Here is a 15,782-nt window from a genome sequence, read left to right as displayed (position 1 = left end):
ATTTTCTTGATGAGCTCTCAGTAATCTGATGTCTCCAGGCTAGGACTAACTCGTTATGCAGCTCCATGGCACTGGGTATTTTCTCTTGGGTTAGAGTCAGAGTAGTAATTTTGAAGTAGAAAACCAGATTTTCAAGATGTTCCCCAAGGTTTTGCGTACTCGTACACTAGAAAACAAATGAAACTGGTGGCACCCAGTGAAGGTTACACTGTGTAGAATGAAAATGTGCCTGCTGTGTAAACAGAGCTATCTTAAGTGTTCAAAAAGTAATGGCAGGGAAAATATGTAAAGGCTTGGAATACAAATGTGTGCAGGAATGTGTGGAACAGTGGCAGTAGGGCAGCCCCGTGTTCCTGAGCCCCGGCTGCTCTTGCATAAATCAGGAGTAAATAAGATACGGCTGTGGATTGTAATCTCTTGAAAGCAGTGTATCACTGTTTAAAACTCACTTTAATCCTTGCAGACCAGTAATGGAGGAGGGAGTTTAAGTGATTATTCCTCCTCTGTCCCATCAACTCCAAGCACCAGCCAGAAGGAGCTGCGGATTGATGTTCCTCCCACTGCCAACACTCCAACTCCTGTCCGTAAACAGTCCAAGCGCCGATCCAACCTCTTCACGGTGAGTGAGCCAAGGGAGGGACTGCTGCTGAGCTGTACCTGCTGCTGTGGAGGTGGCCTGAGCTTCAGCCCTCTGGAGCTGGGCTGGTCTAACCCACACAGGAGTGTTGAGATGGATCTGTGGGCTTGGAAACGAAACCGTTTTGTGGTGAACGTTGGGTGGGTCTGTTTGAGGCTCGAATGGGAATTCAGTACAGGGGGTACACAGGAGGGCATTCCCTGGGAACACAGGCTGGGAGAGCTGAGCCTGGACAAGAGAAGGCTCCAGGGAGACCTTAGAGCCCCTTCAGGTGCCTAAAGGGGCTTCAGGAGAGCTGGAGAGGGACTTGGGACAAGGGCCTGGAGTGGAAGGTCAGGACAAGGGGGAATGGCTTCCCACTGCCAGAGGGTAGGATTAGATGGGATATTGGGAAGGAATTCTTTCCCTGGGAGGGTGGGGAGGCCCTGGCACAGGTTGCCCAGAGAAGCTGTGGCTGCCCCTGGATCCCTGGAACTGTCCAAGGGCAGGTTGGACAGGGCTTGGAGCAACCTGGGCTAGTGGAAGGTGTCCCAGCCCACGACAGGGGGTGGCACTGGATGAGCTTTAAGGTCCCTTCCAACCCAAACCATTCTATAACTACCCCATGCTACTTTTACTACTATACAGAATCAACCCACTTTTCTTTTCTAGAGTTAAAAAAAGATGGTGGAGAGTAAAATATCTTGGGGTTTTTTTTCTTCCCAAACTACCTGGTTTTTGCTTCACTGAGAGGCAAAAAAAAAAAAAAAGTACCGGTGCAATATGAGAGATCTTTGTTATGCAGAAGTAGTTTGGGAAGTGATAATGAAGCCTTGAGTGATGATTCCCGTAGTTTAGCAGTCTTGCTGAAAGCTCTGGGATGGTGTTGAGTGTGTAATTGTGGTTTGTAAGCAGTTCTTTGACAATTAACATGCTTTATGGCAAACTCACAGTCCCTGGGGGGCTCACGACCAAGTCCTTTGGTGATTGAAGGTGCACATTAGTTGAGCTTAGAAAGCCACAGCCCCCCTGTCATCACAAAGAGTTGATATATTTTATTCCAGAGGTGCTGCCATGTTCACTTCCCACATACAAAAAGGATAAAACCATTTCCTCACACTCTAAACAAAACCTGGGCTCTTGGCCTTTATGGAGTAGAAAGTTTCGGTGCCGTTTCGGAGCACGGAGTGACAGCACAGAGCCCCCGGGATCCTGTGTCCATCCCAGCAGGGCCATTTGGATGTGAAATGGGATCCTTGGCTCCCCCAAAGGAGAGAAAATCACGCAGTTTGTGTTTGGGTGCCAAGCACTGAAGTGAGTGGCGTGTGAAGAGGTGCCCCCAGCGTGGACAGCGGTGTTTGAGCGCGGTGCTGTGGGTTCTTCCCGTCGCTGGGAATACTCCGGAGTTCCCAACCCCACTAGGTGTCAGTGTGAGCCCAGAAACCAGCCCAGGCAGAGCTCTGGACAGGGCTGGGAGCCACCGCGTCCCTCAAAAGCAGCGGGCTGAAGGATGAACTAAACACTGTCAGGGCTCTAGGGGTGGTGTTGACACTGGAGAATTTGGGGCTGTTTTAGTCTGGAGCAAGTGTAAATTTGAGGAAGTGAATCACAGAAAAGATTTGAGAAGAATGTTAAGTCAACCGTGAAAAAACAGACCAAAGCTCTGGTCTGTGGTAATTAATAACATAGTGAGAGCCAAATTTACTAGGACGAGAGGGTGTTGAGAGTTGTCCCAGTATCAGATAGCTGGGTGAAAACTGGAGCAAAAAAACAAGTGTCATGGAAAAATAATGATCATAATTTGACTTTTCAGAATTAGTTCTGACTTTTAAATCTGGGTGTGTTGAAGGCTTGTGTAGTGAGTTGCCCTGTAGTCTCTGTCCTGAAGTACTGAACACCCACCCTGCTGCAACCCAGGTTTTGTGCCCTATCAGCCAGGTGATGACCTGGGATTATTTACTTGAATAAACAGATGACCAGTATTTTCTGTGTAGCTATGAACAGAGTACATAATCAAAATATTTAACTCTGGATTTCTTGCTGTGCTTCTCTTCCCAGCCTGGAACTTGCTTATGCCTTTATCACTTACAGAATCAAATGTATTTCTGTTTAATAATTGCAAGTTACCCCTTGTTATCTAGCACAGGTAATTTGTTTAGTGACCTACAGATCTTTTAGTGTTGGAAGAAAATTGTGATAAGTAGAAAACAGATATGATTTCTGTTAATGACAGTTTTTGAGTTGGAATAGTGTTTGAGAATTTTAAGCACGTTCACGTTAAGTGTGTTAAATGCAGCATCTGATGTTTTTGGCTTTGATTATTAATGTTTGTTGTAAAGCTATTGTTGCAGCAGCTGATTTTTCACTTAGGTGATAGATCAAATATTAGCAGAAGTGTTAATGTCCTTTTTTTTGGGCAGTGTGTTAACAGGGATCACTAAATAATAGTGTATAGGGCAGGTGGAGATTTAAACTGCATCTGTGGGGTCCACTTCAGCAAGGAACTGATTGTAAGTATGTCTGATCCTGTGTGGGGTGAGGGAATTTCTGGGACAGTAAAGTGCATCTCCCTTCCCATATTCAGTATTACCTCTCTTATATATTTACAGAATTGCAGGAGTTTTTTCATACTTAAACTCTCTGTCTCAGTGTCTACTATTAGAGGTCAGGATTCTTACTTTTGGGGTGCTCTGCACTGCTGATCTGGGTCTGGTTGGGCCCAAACTCAGATGCTTTATCCCTCTGGAACTAAATCTCACTCCACAGCCCATACTTGGGTCAAGTTTTACACTGATTAAGTCTGTGTATGAATTCCAGTGCAAAGGGGAAATCAATCAACCGATATTCGTGCAGGTGTCTTCATTTTTCCAGACTTCTTCTGGTTCTCTGGCATGAAGTTTTAAACAGAGCCATTTAACATGTAGATGTACCATCAGAAAAAGCCCTAACAAGTGTTGATCCAGTGTGGTGTGGAGTCTGGTTTTTTTATGCTGTGGGATGTGAGATGTATTGTGTGTGTCGTGGGTACAAAAGCATAAAAGCTCAGACCAGATCTTTGTTTCACTGTGCGATTTGTCTTTATAAGTAGCAGAGCCTGCTAAGATTCTCCTCTGGAAAATGTGATTACAAGCAGCTAGAATAGAATTTGCCTAACAGAAAACCCTGTGTTTCTATACTTTTGCCATTGGACAATGTTTTACACATAGATATTTCCCCTCCACGTGCAAGTGTGTTATTTCCAGATGCAGTTACTTGCACGGAAGGGAAGACAGGGTGATTTAAAACCAAAAAGTGAAAACGAGCACGTAGATATTCAGCTTGCATTTCAGAGGCAGGCTCCTTTCTCTTTAAAAAAATGGGATAAAAAAGAAACATTCAAGTTGACAACTCCCCTCCCAGGGATTTGGATACCTTCACTGAGATTCTTTACAATGTCGCTTACGGGCTCTTTGCCCCATTGAAGCTTTGTTTTGCCTCGTATTCTTGGGAAGTGGCACTTTCAGAGTCAGAAATCTGTCTTGAAGGACGGGGAACAATAGTTATCCTGCACATTGGATTTCATCCCTCCCACTTGTTTTGCTTTCTTTCATTTATTCTTTGTTTAATTCCCCGGCACGTCATTCCATTGCCCCGATCCATAGTAACTGGTGAGAGGAGCCCGTTCCCGGCGGAGCGGGGAAGGCAGCACGGGATCCCCGCTGGGTAAATGTGTTCTTAGAATGCTGCTACTTGAAGTCTTGCTCCGTGGATTCCCCCTCCCCTTCCCTCCTCTCCCGCCCGAAGGCAGCTGCTCCGGGGGTTTGTTCTTCCTTCCACTTCTCCGTGGAATATGGAAAATGGGTATTAGCGACGCACCGTCCTCATTGTCCTCCCGATTTCAGTGTTTCGAACATCTCTTTCTGCTGAAAATGAGAAGCATCGCCCCGGTTTTCATTAACTCCCCATTGTGGCACTGGACATCACAAATGGGCTCCTTTCATGTATCATCTCCCGAGCTGAAAAGCACATGAAAATGTTTTCTCATTTTCAATATTGTGTGAGTAATGTTCCTATTGGAAAGTAATGGAGTGAAGTTGTCACTTGTCAGTTCAGTTATTAAGGAGGATGACTCTCAGGTCTTCTTTTTGTAATAAAATAAATCTGTCAAAATCATTACGTCCGTGTGTTCTTTGGCAATAACGGGCTGCAATCTGAATATCTGCTGAAAATCCCATAGAACTCGATAAAGTCGGGGGGTGAGCACTGTGACCCTACTCCTGCAGCAGCTCCAGCCTTATGCAACGCCAGGAGAAAGCAATTCCAGTTTAAACATCGATTGAATTCACCTCATGCTGATTTTTTGCCCACATTGTGTTCGAATAACTTTTTCCAGCATCAATCCCCACCTTTTCTTGCAGTTCCAACTTTCTAACCATCCCAAAGTAGAAAGAACTAATAAGTTAAAGTCAATGTGATCAAAACCAGCATCGTAAAATTGTATTTCTAAATAGTTGATAAGGTTTCTAAGAACCACACGGGTGTGAGTTAAATGTATGCATGGATATATTCAACTTTTTTAATGAGGAGATAGAACTTTCATTCCTCATCGGAGCTACTGTTGGAAACTTCAGAAACGTGTCCTCTGATCTGCTGGGTCTTCAGACACTGAAAGTGTAACTCTTTAAACCCAAATACATCTCAAACTAGTGGATGGTTGAAATTTATGGGTGGTATCTTATTTATTCAGATTTTAGGACGGTCTCGTATTTGTGTAGATTCATCTCACGGCTTTCGAGTCTATATTTAGGTGTGAAATTATATTTTAATTGCTTGGAAAAAAAGGGGAAAAAAAAAAAAAGCAGCATCCTCCGTGTGAACCTGCTGCATTTAATGGAGCACAAACTTTCTTTTTGCTCTGCAGTCTCGGAAAGGGAGTGACCCAGACAAAGAGAAGAAGGTCCTGGAGAGCAGAACAGACAGCATTGGAAGCGGCCGCGCAATCCCAATTAAACAGGTAATGCCGAAACACTCGGGTTTTTTTGTGCCGCTTCCCAGAGTTGGGAGCCACACCTCGGGTCTCACACGCTCCGGCGGCGGGGCCCGCGCGCCCGGCTCCGTTTGATGTGCTCCGGTGATGAATGTGGAAGTCACTCACTTGACATCAATTAGGAGAGGTTCCTGTGTGTATTAAAATAGGATCATTAGAATAAGAAGAGGGAAAATGTGACAACAGGCCTAATGAAGTGCAGTCTGCCGGCCTGCATATGGAGCGCGTTTCCAGGCTGGGCTGCCTTCAAAGCCGCCTTTGTAGCGGGCTTTGATTGGGCCGAGTGCTGCCGGGCTCAGGGTGAATCACATCGCTCCACAAGAGCCCCTTGTGATGGAGCAAGAGCCTGATGTGGCCCTAATTTGCTGCCGCAGACGGACATCTGAACGCGGGGCCAGGCTGGTCCGCGCCGGCGAGGCAATTAGTGCCGGTAATCACGGCCGGTGTGTCAGCTGCGCGCGCCTGTTTGTAATTTGCTAATGAAGGAATTGTAACTTTGATTAGGTTCAGTTTCATTTAGACCTTATTATATAAGAGAACGTTTACAGCTGTAATGGGTGGCCTTAATTAAACTTTCTCATTACACAACAGGGCTTGGATTGGAGGATTTGTTTTGGTCTGTTTTGCTGGCCCGGGCGCGCTTTCATTAGCCCAGAACGCTAAATTGGAGCTGTGAACGCTCCTTTGAAAGGCAAAAGCAAGGCCAGTGTTAAATAGCAAGTGTCTGGGGAATGAGGTGATTTGCTTTCTCAAATGCAGTGACACCAAGTCCACGTGGTTGATATTTGCCTCACGAATAGTTTCTCTGTTAGTGTTTGCAAGTATTTACTGAGTTGCCTTGCTGGAGAGAGGTGCTCAGGGAAGGGAGCTGATTTCCTTCCCACACGGTTTCTCCAGGTGTTCTGGTGCCTGTCCTCCCCTCCAGAGGCTCACTTGCCTCTCCTAATCTTTCCTCAGTGCCTACCAGGTAGCCCTAGGTCTCCCGTGTGAAGGTGACTTTACATATTTTGGGGTGTTTCATGGTGTGAGGGGGAGATGATTTTGTACCCTTAACTATCAGCAGTGATTTTTCTTCTTCCAGTCGTTTCAAAAGACCTTTTGGGACCATCAGGCAGCAAAAATGCTGTGGTGTGTGAATCTCTAGTAGGCAGATTTTAATCAAGCACGCTGCAATCCAGAAGAGCGGTTTGAAAGCAGAAAAGCTCAGTATTTGGCTCTGCATCCGGGGGAGGAGAGCTGCAATTTTATTTTCCTACAGTGTTGATATGGTACAGGATGGGTTAGACCGGCTGGAATTCTTTTGGGGAATGCTAATTAAACAGAAGTGCAGCTGAGAGTGACAAACTGAGGAATACATGTGCCAATATCCCAGGCATATGTACTGTTCTTTTCTGAAATGCTGTTGTATGGAATGAATCTGATTAAAAATGAACTCGTAGGAAGAGCAGTGTAAGATAAACATTTGTAAGTGTGATTGCACCACAATGCAATGCTGGAATGAAGTACCCCTCCAATCTCTCGAATTTCTATTAGGAGAAATTCTCCCTGCAACCCTACTTGTATCCTAAATATGACCAATCTTTTGGGAATGCGTACTGCTTGTTATTAATTATATTAATCCCAGTTGTGGTGATTCCATTTTGTCACGTACAAGCAATTATCAGCGCAGATTTGACGCGTGTTGTCAGCAGACCCGTCCTGTTGTCAGGGTTCGGGGAGGTTGGGTGGTTTGCAGTGCTGTGGGATGGCTGTTCCATGTGGGATTTCACATTGTTCTTGGATGCCAAGGGAAGGGATTTGGGGAGGGCTTGTGGGTAGAAGTGGCCCAGGTTCTGCTGCGATGCGGCTGCTCCTGGTGGGCTCTACAGGTGCCACATGTGCAGGCGTTTCTCTGAGGCCGCAGAAACTCCTGCTGGAAGAGGGGCTGGCTCTTATTTCACGTGCCTTAACTGCAAATAAGGTGGAGGGATGTGAAAGGGAACTTCTTGACTTAAAAGTTTTAGCATGTTGTGCTTTTTAGGGTGGGAACCCCCTTCCATCATGACACGTTTTCTCTGACAAATGGTCAGGGAATCACAGAATCATTTAGGTTGGAAGAGCCCTCTTAGATCAGAGTCCTGCCATTCCCCTGGCACTGCCAGGGCCATCACTAACCCTTGTCCCCAAGTGCCACATCCACAGGGCTGTTGGAGCCCTCCAGGGATGGGGACTCCACCACTGCCCTGGCCAGTTCCAACACCTCACCTCCCTTTGCATGAAGACGTTTTTTCCCAATATCCAATCTAAGCCTTCCCTGACACAACTTGAGGCCATTTCCTCTTGTCTTGTCTCTTGTTACTTGGGAATAGGAAGGGAAGTGATGTTTCATGAAGCTGAATACAGACTGTAACATTGACAGGAGAATGATCTTATTGCATCACTGAAAGACTTGTCCTTCTAATGCTTCATCACCCTGTTTTCCAGGGTTTGTTCCCTGCTGGCCTGAAAAAAAGGAACTTATGGTTGGAACTCATATATACTGGATTTTGTGTTCTCAGTTCACTGCTACTTGAAATAACTGTAATTACCAAAAAACAGGAGGGGAATAGAAAAGAGAAGAGTCTTGCTATTCTGCTGTTGAAATCAGTGGCTTTTGGTTATTCAGTGTATTTTGTGGTGCCTCTGGGTTGTTCTTACCTACCCAGGGTCTCCCAAAAATGAGAAACACTATTTCCCAAATAAAACTAAACATAAAAAAAAAAAAACCAAAACAAATAAAAAAATTCTGCAAAACAAAACCAACCAACCCCAAACCAAAAAATAAAAAACAACGAAACAGAAACAACAAATCCACAACCCAAAACACACTCAAACAAAAGACCCAAACAAACAAGAAAACCCCAGCCAAAGCAAGTCCCTTGGAGAGGGGGAATGTTCTGGTTTTGAGGAAAGAAATGAAATCTCTCCCAGCACTAGAGAGGCACAGGGAGGGGGGAGGAAGAGCTGATATTAGCTGAGTAGTTTTGTGTGTGATGGGGAAAGCACAGAATAAATGCAGGGGAAAATCAGTTCTCTGGGAGGTGCAGTAAATGTGCTTATGAGAAGTTTGTCCTTAGCTACAGTTTTTTCATGGATCAGGTCTGTGTTGCTGCTGCTGAACAGCCAGCTCTGCTGGAATGCAGAGCTGCTGCTCGTTCTGTGTTACAGCCTTTCTGGGCCCCAGGTGCCGACCTGCACAGGGGCTTTTGGTCAAAATAAGCCAAGAGCTGCAACCTCCTCCTGCATTCCTGTTCCTGGTCCCTCATCCCCAGGAGTTTGAGGGCAATCCCTGAGAGTTTGGGAGAGTTTGGATGGTGCCCTGAGCAACCTGGTCTAGTGGAAGATGTCCCTCCTGCCTGTGGCAGGGGCTTGGAACTGGATCATCTCTAAGATCCCTTGCAAACCAAACAATTCCAGAATTCTGTGAATAGGTCAAACTGTGAATGGCACATTTCCTTCCAAGGAAACACCTCGTTCCTTCAGGGCTTACCCTTAACTGAGAGCAGTCTGGTTAAAAACAGTTAGTGTTCTTATTCTCTCTGTCCTTTCCACATGTTAAAATTGACTTTTCACTGCAGTGCTAAATGTGGTTTTATTGGCCTAAGCCCTATAAAACTGTCCCAAGGAACCTTCCTGCTCCCAGCAGAACCCCACAATGTAGGCACTGAAAATAGGCGTGTTTTTAGAATGTGGCTGCTCAGTCCTGCCAAAGTACTCTTAAGGCCAGTGAAATTTTGGGAAGGCAAGGGGAGGTACCAATACCTTGTGCATGCACAGCCATAGCAGCAGTTTTGGAGAACTGTGGATGCCAGATTTCTTCCAAAACCACAAAAATTCCCAACTAAATTACCGGTACAAATCAAATGGAGTCAGAAAATGTCTGGAACAATATTAGCTCAGAGTTAAAATCCATAGAAAGTTCTGTGCTTCTGAGAAAGAGGCACTTAAAATATTTGTTATTTTTTTGTAGCACTGCTGATACTATTCTTAGAGTGAGTGATTTGCTGTGGTTGGAGAATCCTCCCTTCAAACCCATTTATTCTGGAAATGAAGACTCATTCCTGGGTGCCAGAGTGAATATTTTGAAGAATATTTTGAGGCACACATTAGTGTGCACAGTTTAGGGGACCAGACTTTCTAGAATGGGGGGGGGGAGTTGTAAGTTTTTTGAAAAAGAACTTTGGGTTTTGTGGGTTTGGGAAATCTTTATCAGTAGGGCATATTCAAATTTAGAAAGAAAAAAAAAGGCACAAGAAAAATAAAAGCAAGAAGCTCAGCTCAGCGGTGAGGGGGCTTGTCATGTATTAATTTTTCATTGCTGTGGAGAATTGTACATACATAATCACTTGATTGCAGTGGGAGTTAGCGAGCTCCTATGGTGTCATTTGCATAAATCTTGTTAAGTCAATGGCAGTTAATGAAGTACAAATGAGCCTGGAGAAGGTGACATGCAAATCGTGGGTGGCAGATGGGAGGTCTGTTTTTGGGATGGCAGCTGTGTGCTCTTTCTTTTTTTTTTATGATTTTTTTTTCCTCTGCTGCCCCCATCCCCCAGATTGGAGTGTAAATAAATACATAAGAGCTGGCCTTGACTTTCTGCTTCCAGCCCTTCTTCTCTTTGCCCTTTGCACTTAATCACAGATGCTCGTATCATTATATACTCCAGCTATATAACCTTGACTGCTCTTTTACCAAAAACTGGTCAAAATAGGTGTTTGATAGGTTGGTTCAACCCTTGGCTTACCCAGGGAGGTGCTGCACCTCCTGTGCCCCCAGATTCCTGCACCCTTTAGGTATAACAAACTTGAAGCCTGGATTAGAAATAAATGTTCTAGTGGTTAATGTTACATTGATGACACAGTGAAAAATTTGCCATCCATGACTTGCAAAGGTGAACTTCAGAATCCATTCCCTTCCCTCAGTTTGCAAATGGCTGGATTAATGGAGAAAGTGGAATATCTTATTCAGGCTTTACTTTTAGGTGATATTTCAGATGACCTTCTTTGCCTGCCAGCTTGGCATATTTAAGCACATTAAAGTAATCTTAATGAAATTAGGTATTTTTTCTTTTCTTTTACTCTGAACTAAAAATGGCAAATATTTTTAGGTCAAGGCGTGGGGGTGGCATCACTGATGTGCTTTTCACAAAAAAGGGGTCTGATTCCTGTACACACAAGTTGCAGTTTTACTTCAAGATGGGCATAAACAGAACTAGAACTTCTCAATGTACGTCTGAATCTTGTAAAAAAAAATCATTAAACTTGGCAAAGATAACTGTTTTGAAAATGTTTTCAGCAAATGTCAAACTGGGCATAAAAAACCTGTCACTTGTCTTCACTTCCCTACAGGTGTAGGACAGTCTTGCCTCTGCTTCACTAGAGCTTTTCTACTTGCTGACCCCCTTTCTGGTCATTTTTAGCTCTAGTTGGGGTGTTCACAGCAGCAGTTACACAATTCCTGTGCTGTGTTACCTCGGTCCTTCCCACTGAACCGGAGAGGACATCCCACCTGGAACCTGTTTTCCCTTAAAATACCCAGAGCTGTCTGTCCAGCTGTGGGAGCATTTCAGCAAGCACGGTGCTGTCTTGGAAACAGGTTTGGAAAAGGGATCATCTGCCATGTCTAGTCAGGCAGAGTGATGTCCTTAGTCATCCTCATACCAGGAGAGCCCTGTAGTGCTCGGGGCAAGTGTCACATCCGAGACTCGCCGTCCTCATGAGCAGTAAATGCTCTTTGCAGCAGCTTTCCTGGCTGCAAATGTTTACTTGGAGTCTACCAAAGGAGAGAACAAATAAGCAATGATCTTAGCAGCTATTCTGGCTTAATTCATCTGACTTGACAGGGTGAAAAAACCGATCTGGAAGAGCAGAGTGGACAGATGATGCTACAACCAGTAGTGCCAGGGCTCATCTCATGGCTTCTCTTTCCTGTCTGTGTTCAAAATCAGGTTGTGTTTTGAGATAAAAATGGCTAATGCAGGTAAGGACCACGAGCATTTCAGAAGAAGAATGGCAGCAAACATCTGGAGGGCACACAGAGCCCAGGATTTACTTGCCTTCGTTATCCCTGTGTCTTGCTGCACAGAACCCTTTGATTCACTAACAGACCCAACCCCTTGTGGACACCTTCCACTAGCCCAGGTTGCTCCAAGCCCCGTCCAACCTGGCTTTGGACACTTCCAGGGATGGGGCAGCCACAGCTTCTCTGGGCAGCCTGTGCCAGGATCTCCCCACCCTCCCAGGGAAGAATTCCTTCCCACTGTCCCCTCTAACCTGCCCTCTGGCAGTGGGAAGCCATTCCTCTTGTCCTGTCACTCCAGGCTCTTGTGAAAAATCCCTTTCCATCTTTCCTGTCGGCTCCTTCAGGTTCTGGAAGGAGCATCCACCAAAACTACTTCAGCTTTGTTTTTTTTTGCTTACTGATGCTCAGGCTTTGTAGAGAGTTGTTTGCAAGCACCAGTGTCTCCAGGGAGTGGCTTTCCCAAACTCTGAGAGGATGTGATTTACCAGGAACTGGCAGATGACATGGTTTGATTTATTTATCTCTAGCGTGAGGTGTAATTTCCTCTGTCACACGTCTGTCTAATCACAGTAATCAGTCTCCAGATCAGCTTGTGCAAACACCAGGCTATGGTTTGGAGCCAAATACTCTTAGTGCTGAAATCTTCTGTGTAATTCCTCCGCAATTGTTTATAATCAGAACATACACATTTTGCTGTGCTTTTTTTAATTAGCTGATTACTAGTTATAAAATGTTTTGTACTCGCTGTGGTTCTCTAAATTGTTAACTGGTCGCTACCAGTATAATTAAATATTTCAGAGCACTTGGCTGTGGTTGCATTGAACTGTGAAGAAATAATGTTATATAGCCAATCAAAAAGAGATACTTGTAAACTCATTTAAAGCGTCAGAGTGTGTTAGGACTATCATGGTGATGCTTATTGCAGGAGAAATTAAAGATACAGTTTTGTGCTAAGAGGCAATACAGAAATTAGTTCCTGAATTAGTTGTTAATTGATTTGGTAATTCCCTGGGGTCTGCATGCTCTTTTTTCCTTTTTCGTTGTTGCATTCAGTTAACAGTGACTATTCCCAGTGCACTTGAAATATTTTTTCCAATTAGATCAAATGTGCCCTTACATCAGAGGAGCGGCCTCGGCTCCACGTACCTGCCTGGAATAATGTTTGATTTGGCTGCCAAAGCTGGGTCTGTGGGTTTCTCCTGTTGATGAGTTTCAGAGACCATCCCAAGAAAAGCTGCAGTCCTAAGAGTTTGGAATGAAATAGCATTAAAAAGCTCTCTTGGAGGTGTGGAGCCCCAGGTGTTGCCCTTGCCCAAGGATAAGGTTTGCAGTCCAAGGGCATGGCCCTTGCTGCCCCTTGGCCACAGCAGGCAGGCCTGGGCACGAGCCTCAGCCCCTCTGACTGAGGCAATTCCTCTTTTTCCTTGCTGTCCATCAGGTCTGTCCCACTGGATCCATCCAGCTGCTTCCTCCTGCTTTCTGGAGTCCAGGTCTGGTTTCCCTTCCTGAGATAGCTGAGGATTGCAGGATACAGATGGAGTTTGGCTCTCTCGCTTATAAGAATTGAATTTCTAATATATATTTTATATATATATATTCTAATATATATTAGAATTGGTCTCCTAATATTTTTAGAGTCTCTAAAATATGAATTTTCTGTTTTGCATCCTATAAAAGGTCTTTATTTTATCTCTAAATACCTGGGACTGTCATACAGTGATAGTCCTGGGCGTGCCAAGACCAAGGTGAGCAGCCTCCACCTGCTCCACAGGTGCATTTAAAGATCCATAAATGAGATAATATTAATAACCTTTTCAGAGAAATTAACTTCCTGTCTTTTTTTTGCTTTCCCATGGCTGTGACTTGGAGCTAACAGGAGCCTCTGGTCCTTGTAGTGGAAGGAAGCTGGTGGTTTGTGGATGAATGGACTGGTTTTTCATTGGAGGGAGATTTGCTTCATAACTCTTCCCAGCTCAAAAATTTGTCTTTGTGGTGCGTTTGATATGATGGTAAACACGCTGTTCTACTTGTTACTGAATTTTACTTAGGAATAAGTAAATGGAGTGTATTGAAATGGTTATTAGTGTTGATTTTGGCAGGGGGCACACAGTTTCAGAAATAATATTCCATTTACTTGTGTGACCCAGCCTTCACAGTGAGCAAAGGAGAACAGTGCCCTGTAGGGCACTGATGGAAAGTCATGGGGTCAAGCAAATTTAAAAAAAAAAAGGAATATTTTATGTTTCCTTAATGTGTTACATTGATGTTAATGCCATAAGAGCTCATAGATTTCTGCCAGCAAGAGTCATTGAGTTTCATTCTCTTTATTTATTTATTTATTTTAAATCCTACCCTAAAGTAATTCTCTGATTGTTTCTTAAAAGAGATAAGGACAAATTCCTGGGTTTGACCAACAGCAGATGGTTTGTAGCTGACACATCAGGTGTGGTTATAACTCTTGCTCATTGCTACGAGTCAGGAGGAGATATTCCAGCTTTTGTTTGGAATAGAATTTTGATTGGGTTAAGCATCCTTGGAGAGACTGTGGAAACAAGGAGGAGGAGATGCCAGAAGATGTATCAGCCTCTGTAGAAATAGAAAGGCAGGAGCTTCCATTATCTAAAATACCAATATTTTAAAGAGGGGGGGAGATGAATATCTATTGTATAAGAGGAGCAGATGCTGCTCTTTAGGATAAACCAGTCAAGGATCTGTTTTCCAGTGCCCTGTTCATAAGAGAAGTGAGGGAATATTTGTTTTTTCTGAGACTCTACCATGAACATGTTGTTTTGCCCAGGGCTTGATGCCAGCAGAGAACAGGCTCCCCCAGCTCCCGTGGTTTCAGCCCCTGTAACAGTGCAGTGAGCAGGGCTGGGGCCTGCAGGAAGGAAGCAGGGCTTTCTGCTCTTTTCAAACTGCAAAGAATTTAATACATTTGGGATGTTCTCATCCTGTTTTGTGTGCAGGACTGCAAATCCTGGAGTGCCTGTCAGACAGAACGTGGGGAAGAGGTGTCAGAGTACTTTGGGGGAGAGGAGGAGGGAATGAGGGAGAGCAATGTAGGTATCAAAGAGACCATCAGTAAAGAAAGCCATAATACTACTTTAAAAAATGTATCAGAATTTCTCAGTGCTGAAGTGGTGCAATATATCCCAGAGGCACCTCTGTGCCATGTGCAGAGACTGACAGCACTGAGGGATCTCCACTGGTGCCCCCAGGCCACCAGCTGGCCCCTGGCCAGAGCCTTTGACTCTAGGTGGTCGAGATGATCATGTCTGGATGCTGTAGGAAATGCTTACAAGATGCAGTCTCTTTATTTGAGCCACCTGCATCTATCCAGGTAATTAAACCCAAAACAATGGCATCAGTCAGTGGCTGTGTGGTTATATAACCATAGAAACACAGAATATCCTGAGCTGAAGGGACCCACAAAGACCATCCAGTCCCGCTCCTGGCCCTGCCCAGGACACCCCAGCAATCCCATCCTGTCCCTGAGGGTGTTGTCCAAATGCTCCATGAGCTCTGGCAGCCTTGGGGCTGTGATCAGACCCTGGGGAGCCTGGGCAGTGCCCAACCACCCTCTGGGGGAAGAACCTTTTTGTGACATCCAGCTAACCCCCCCCTGAGCTCCCAAAACTCCCTGCAGTCCATTGGGTTGGCAGTGGCTCAGTGCTGGCACGGAGGGAGATCTCCAAATTGGCTGGTGGTCAGACACTGGAGAGCAGGAATAATGGGCTTTTCCTTATTTTTAGTGGATGAGATCTGGAATCACAGAATGGTTTGGGTTGGAAGGGGCCTTTAAAGATCACGTAGACCAACCCCCAAATGAACCCCTTCCACCAGACCAGCTGCCCCACGCCCCATCCAGCCTGATGGGGAAGCTCCTTCGAGGGAACAGTGGGATAATGCCTTTGTTTGGAGGAGCTGCCGTGTGTGGGAGGTGAATCCATGTGCATCTGGAATGGCTTTTGTGACTGACTGGAGCTCTTCCTCCGAGGGCATGAGGAATTAGTCCGGAGCAGTGACATAAGAAGATTAAGTGGGAAGCTTATGACAGTTAGCAAGAGAGGCTGCCTGCTAGACTGGGGTTGACACAGTGAT

General features: G+C 45.0%; 1 protein-coding gene across 1 annotated transcript in view; it reads left to right on the top strand.

Annotated features, from left to right (window-relative positions):
* AGAP1 (ArfGAP with GTPase domain, ankyrin repeat and PH domain 1) overlaps positions 1-15,782 on the top strand; it is a 310,001-nt gene that overhangs the window by 149,064 nt on the left and 145,155 nt on the right. Inside the window, 2 exon segments of the mRNA XM_032693386.1 lie at positions 464-619; positions 5,517-5,609. Coding sequence (XP_032549277.1) covers positions 464-619; positions 5,517-5,609 — 249 coding nt within the window.

This window comes from Chiroxiphia lanceolata, chromosome 7 (assembly GCF_009829145.1).
Source record: "Chiroxiphia lanceolata isolate bChiLan1 chromosome 7, bChiLan1.pri, whole genome shotgun sequence".
In the NCBI taxonomy this organism is placed as follows: Eukaryota; Metazoa; Chordata; class Aves; order Passeriformes; family Pipridae; genus Chiroxiphia; species Chiroxiphia lanceolata.
This window is presented reverse-complemented; position numbering and strand designations above follow the sequence as displayed.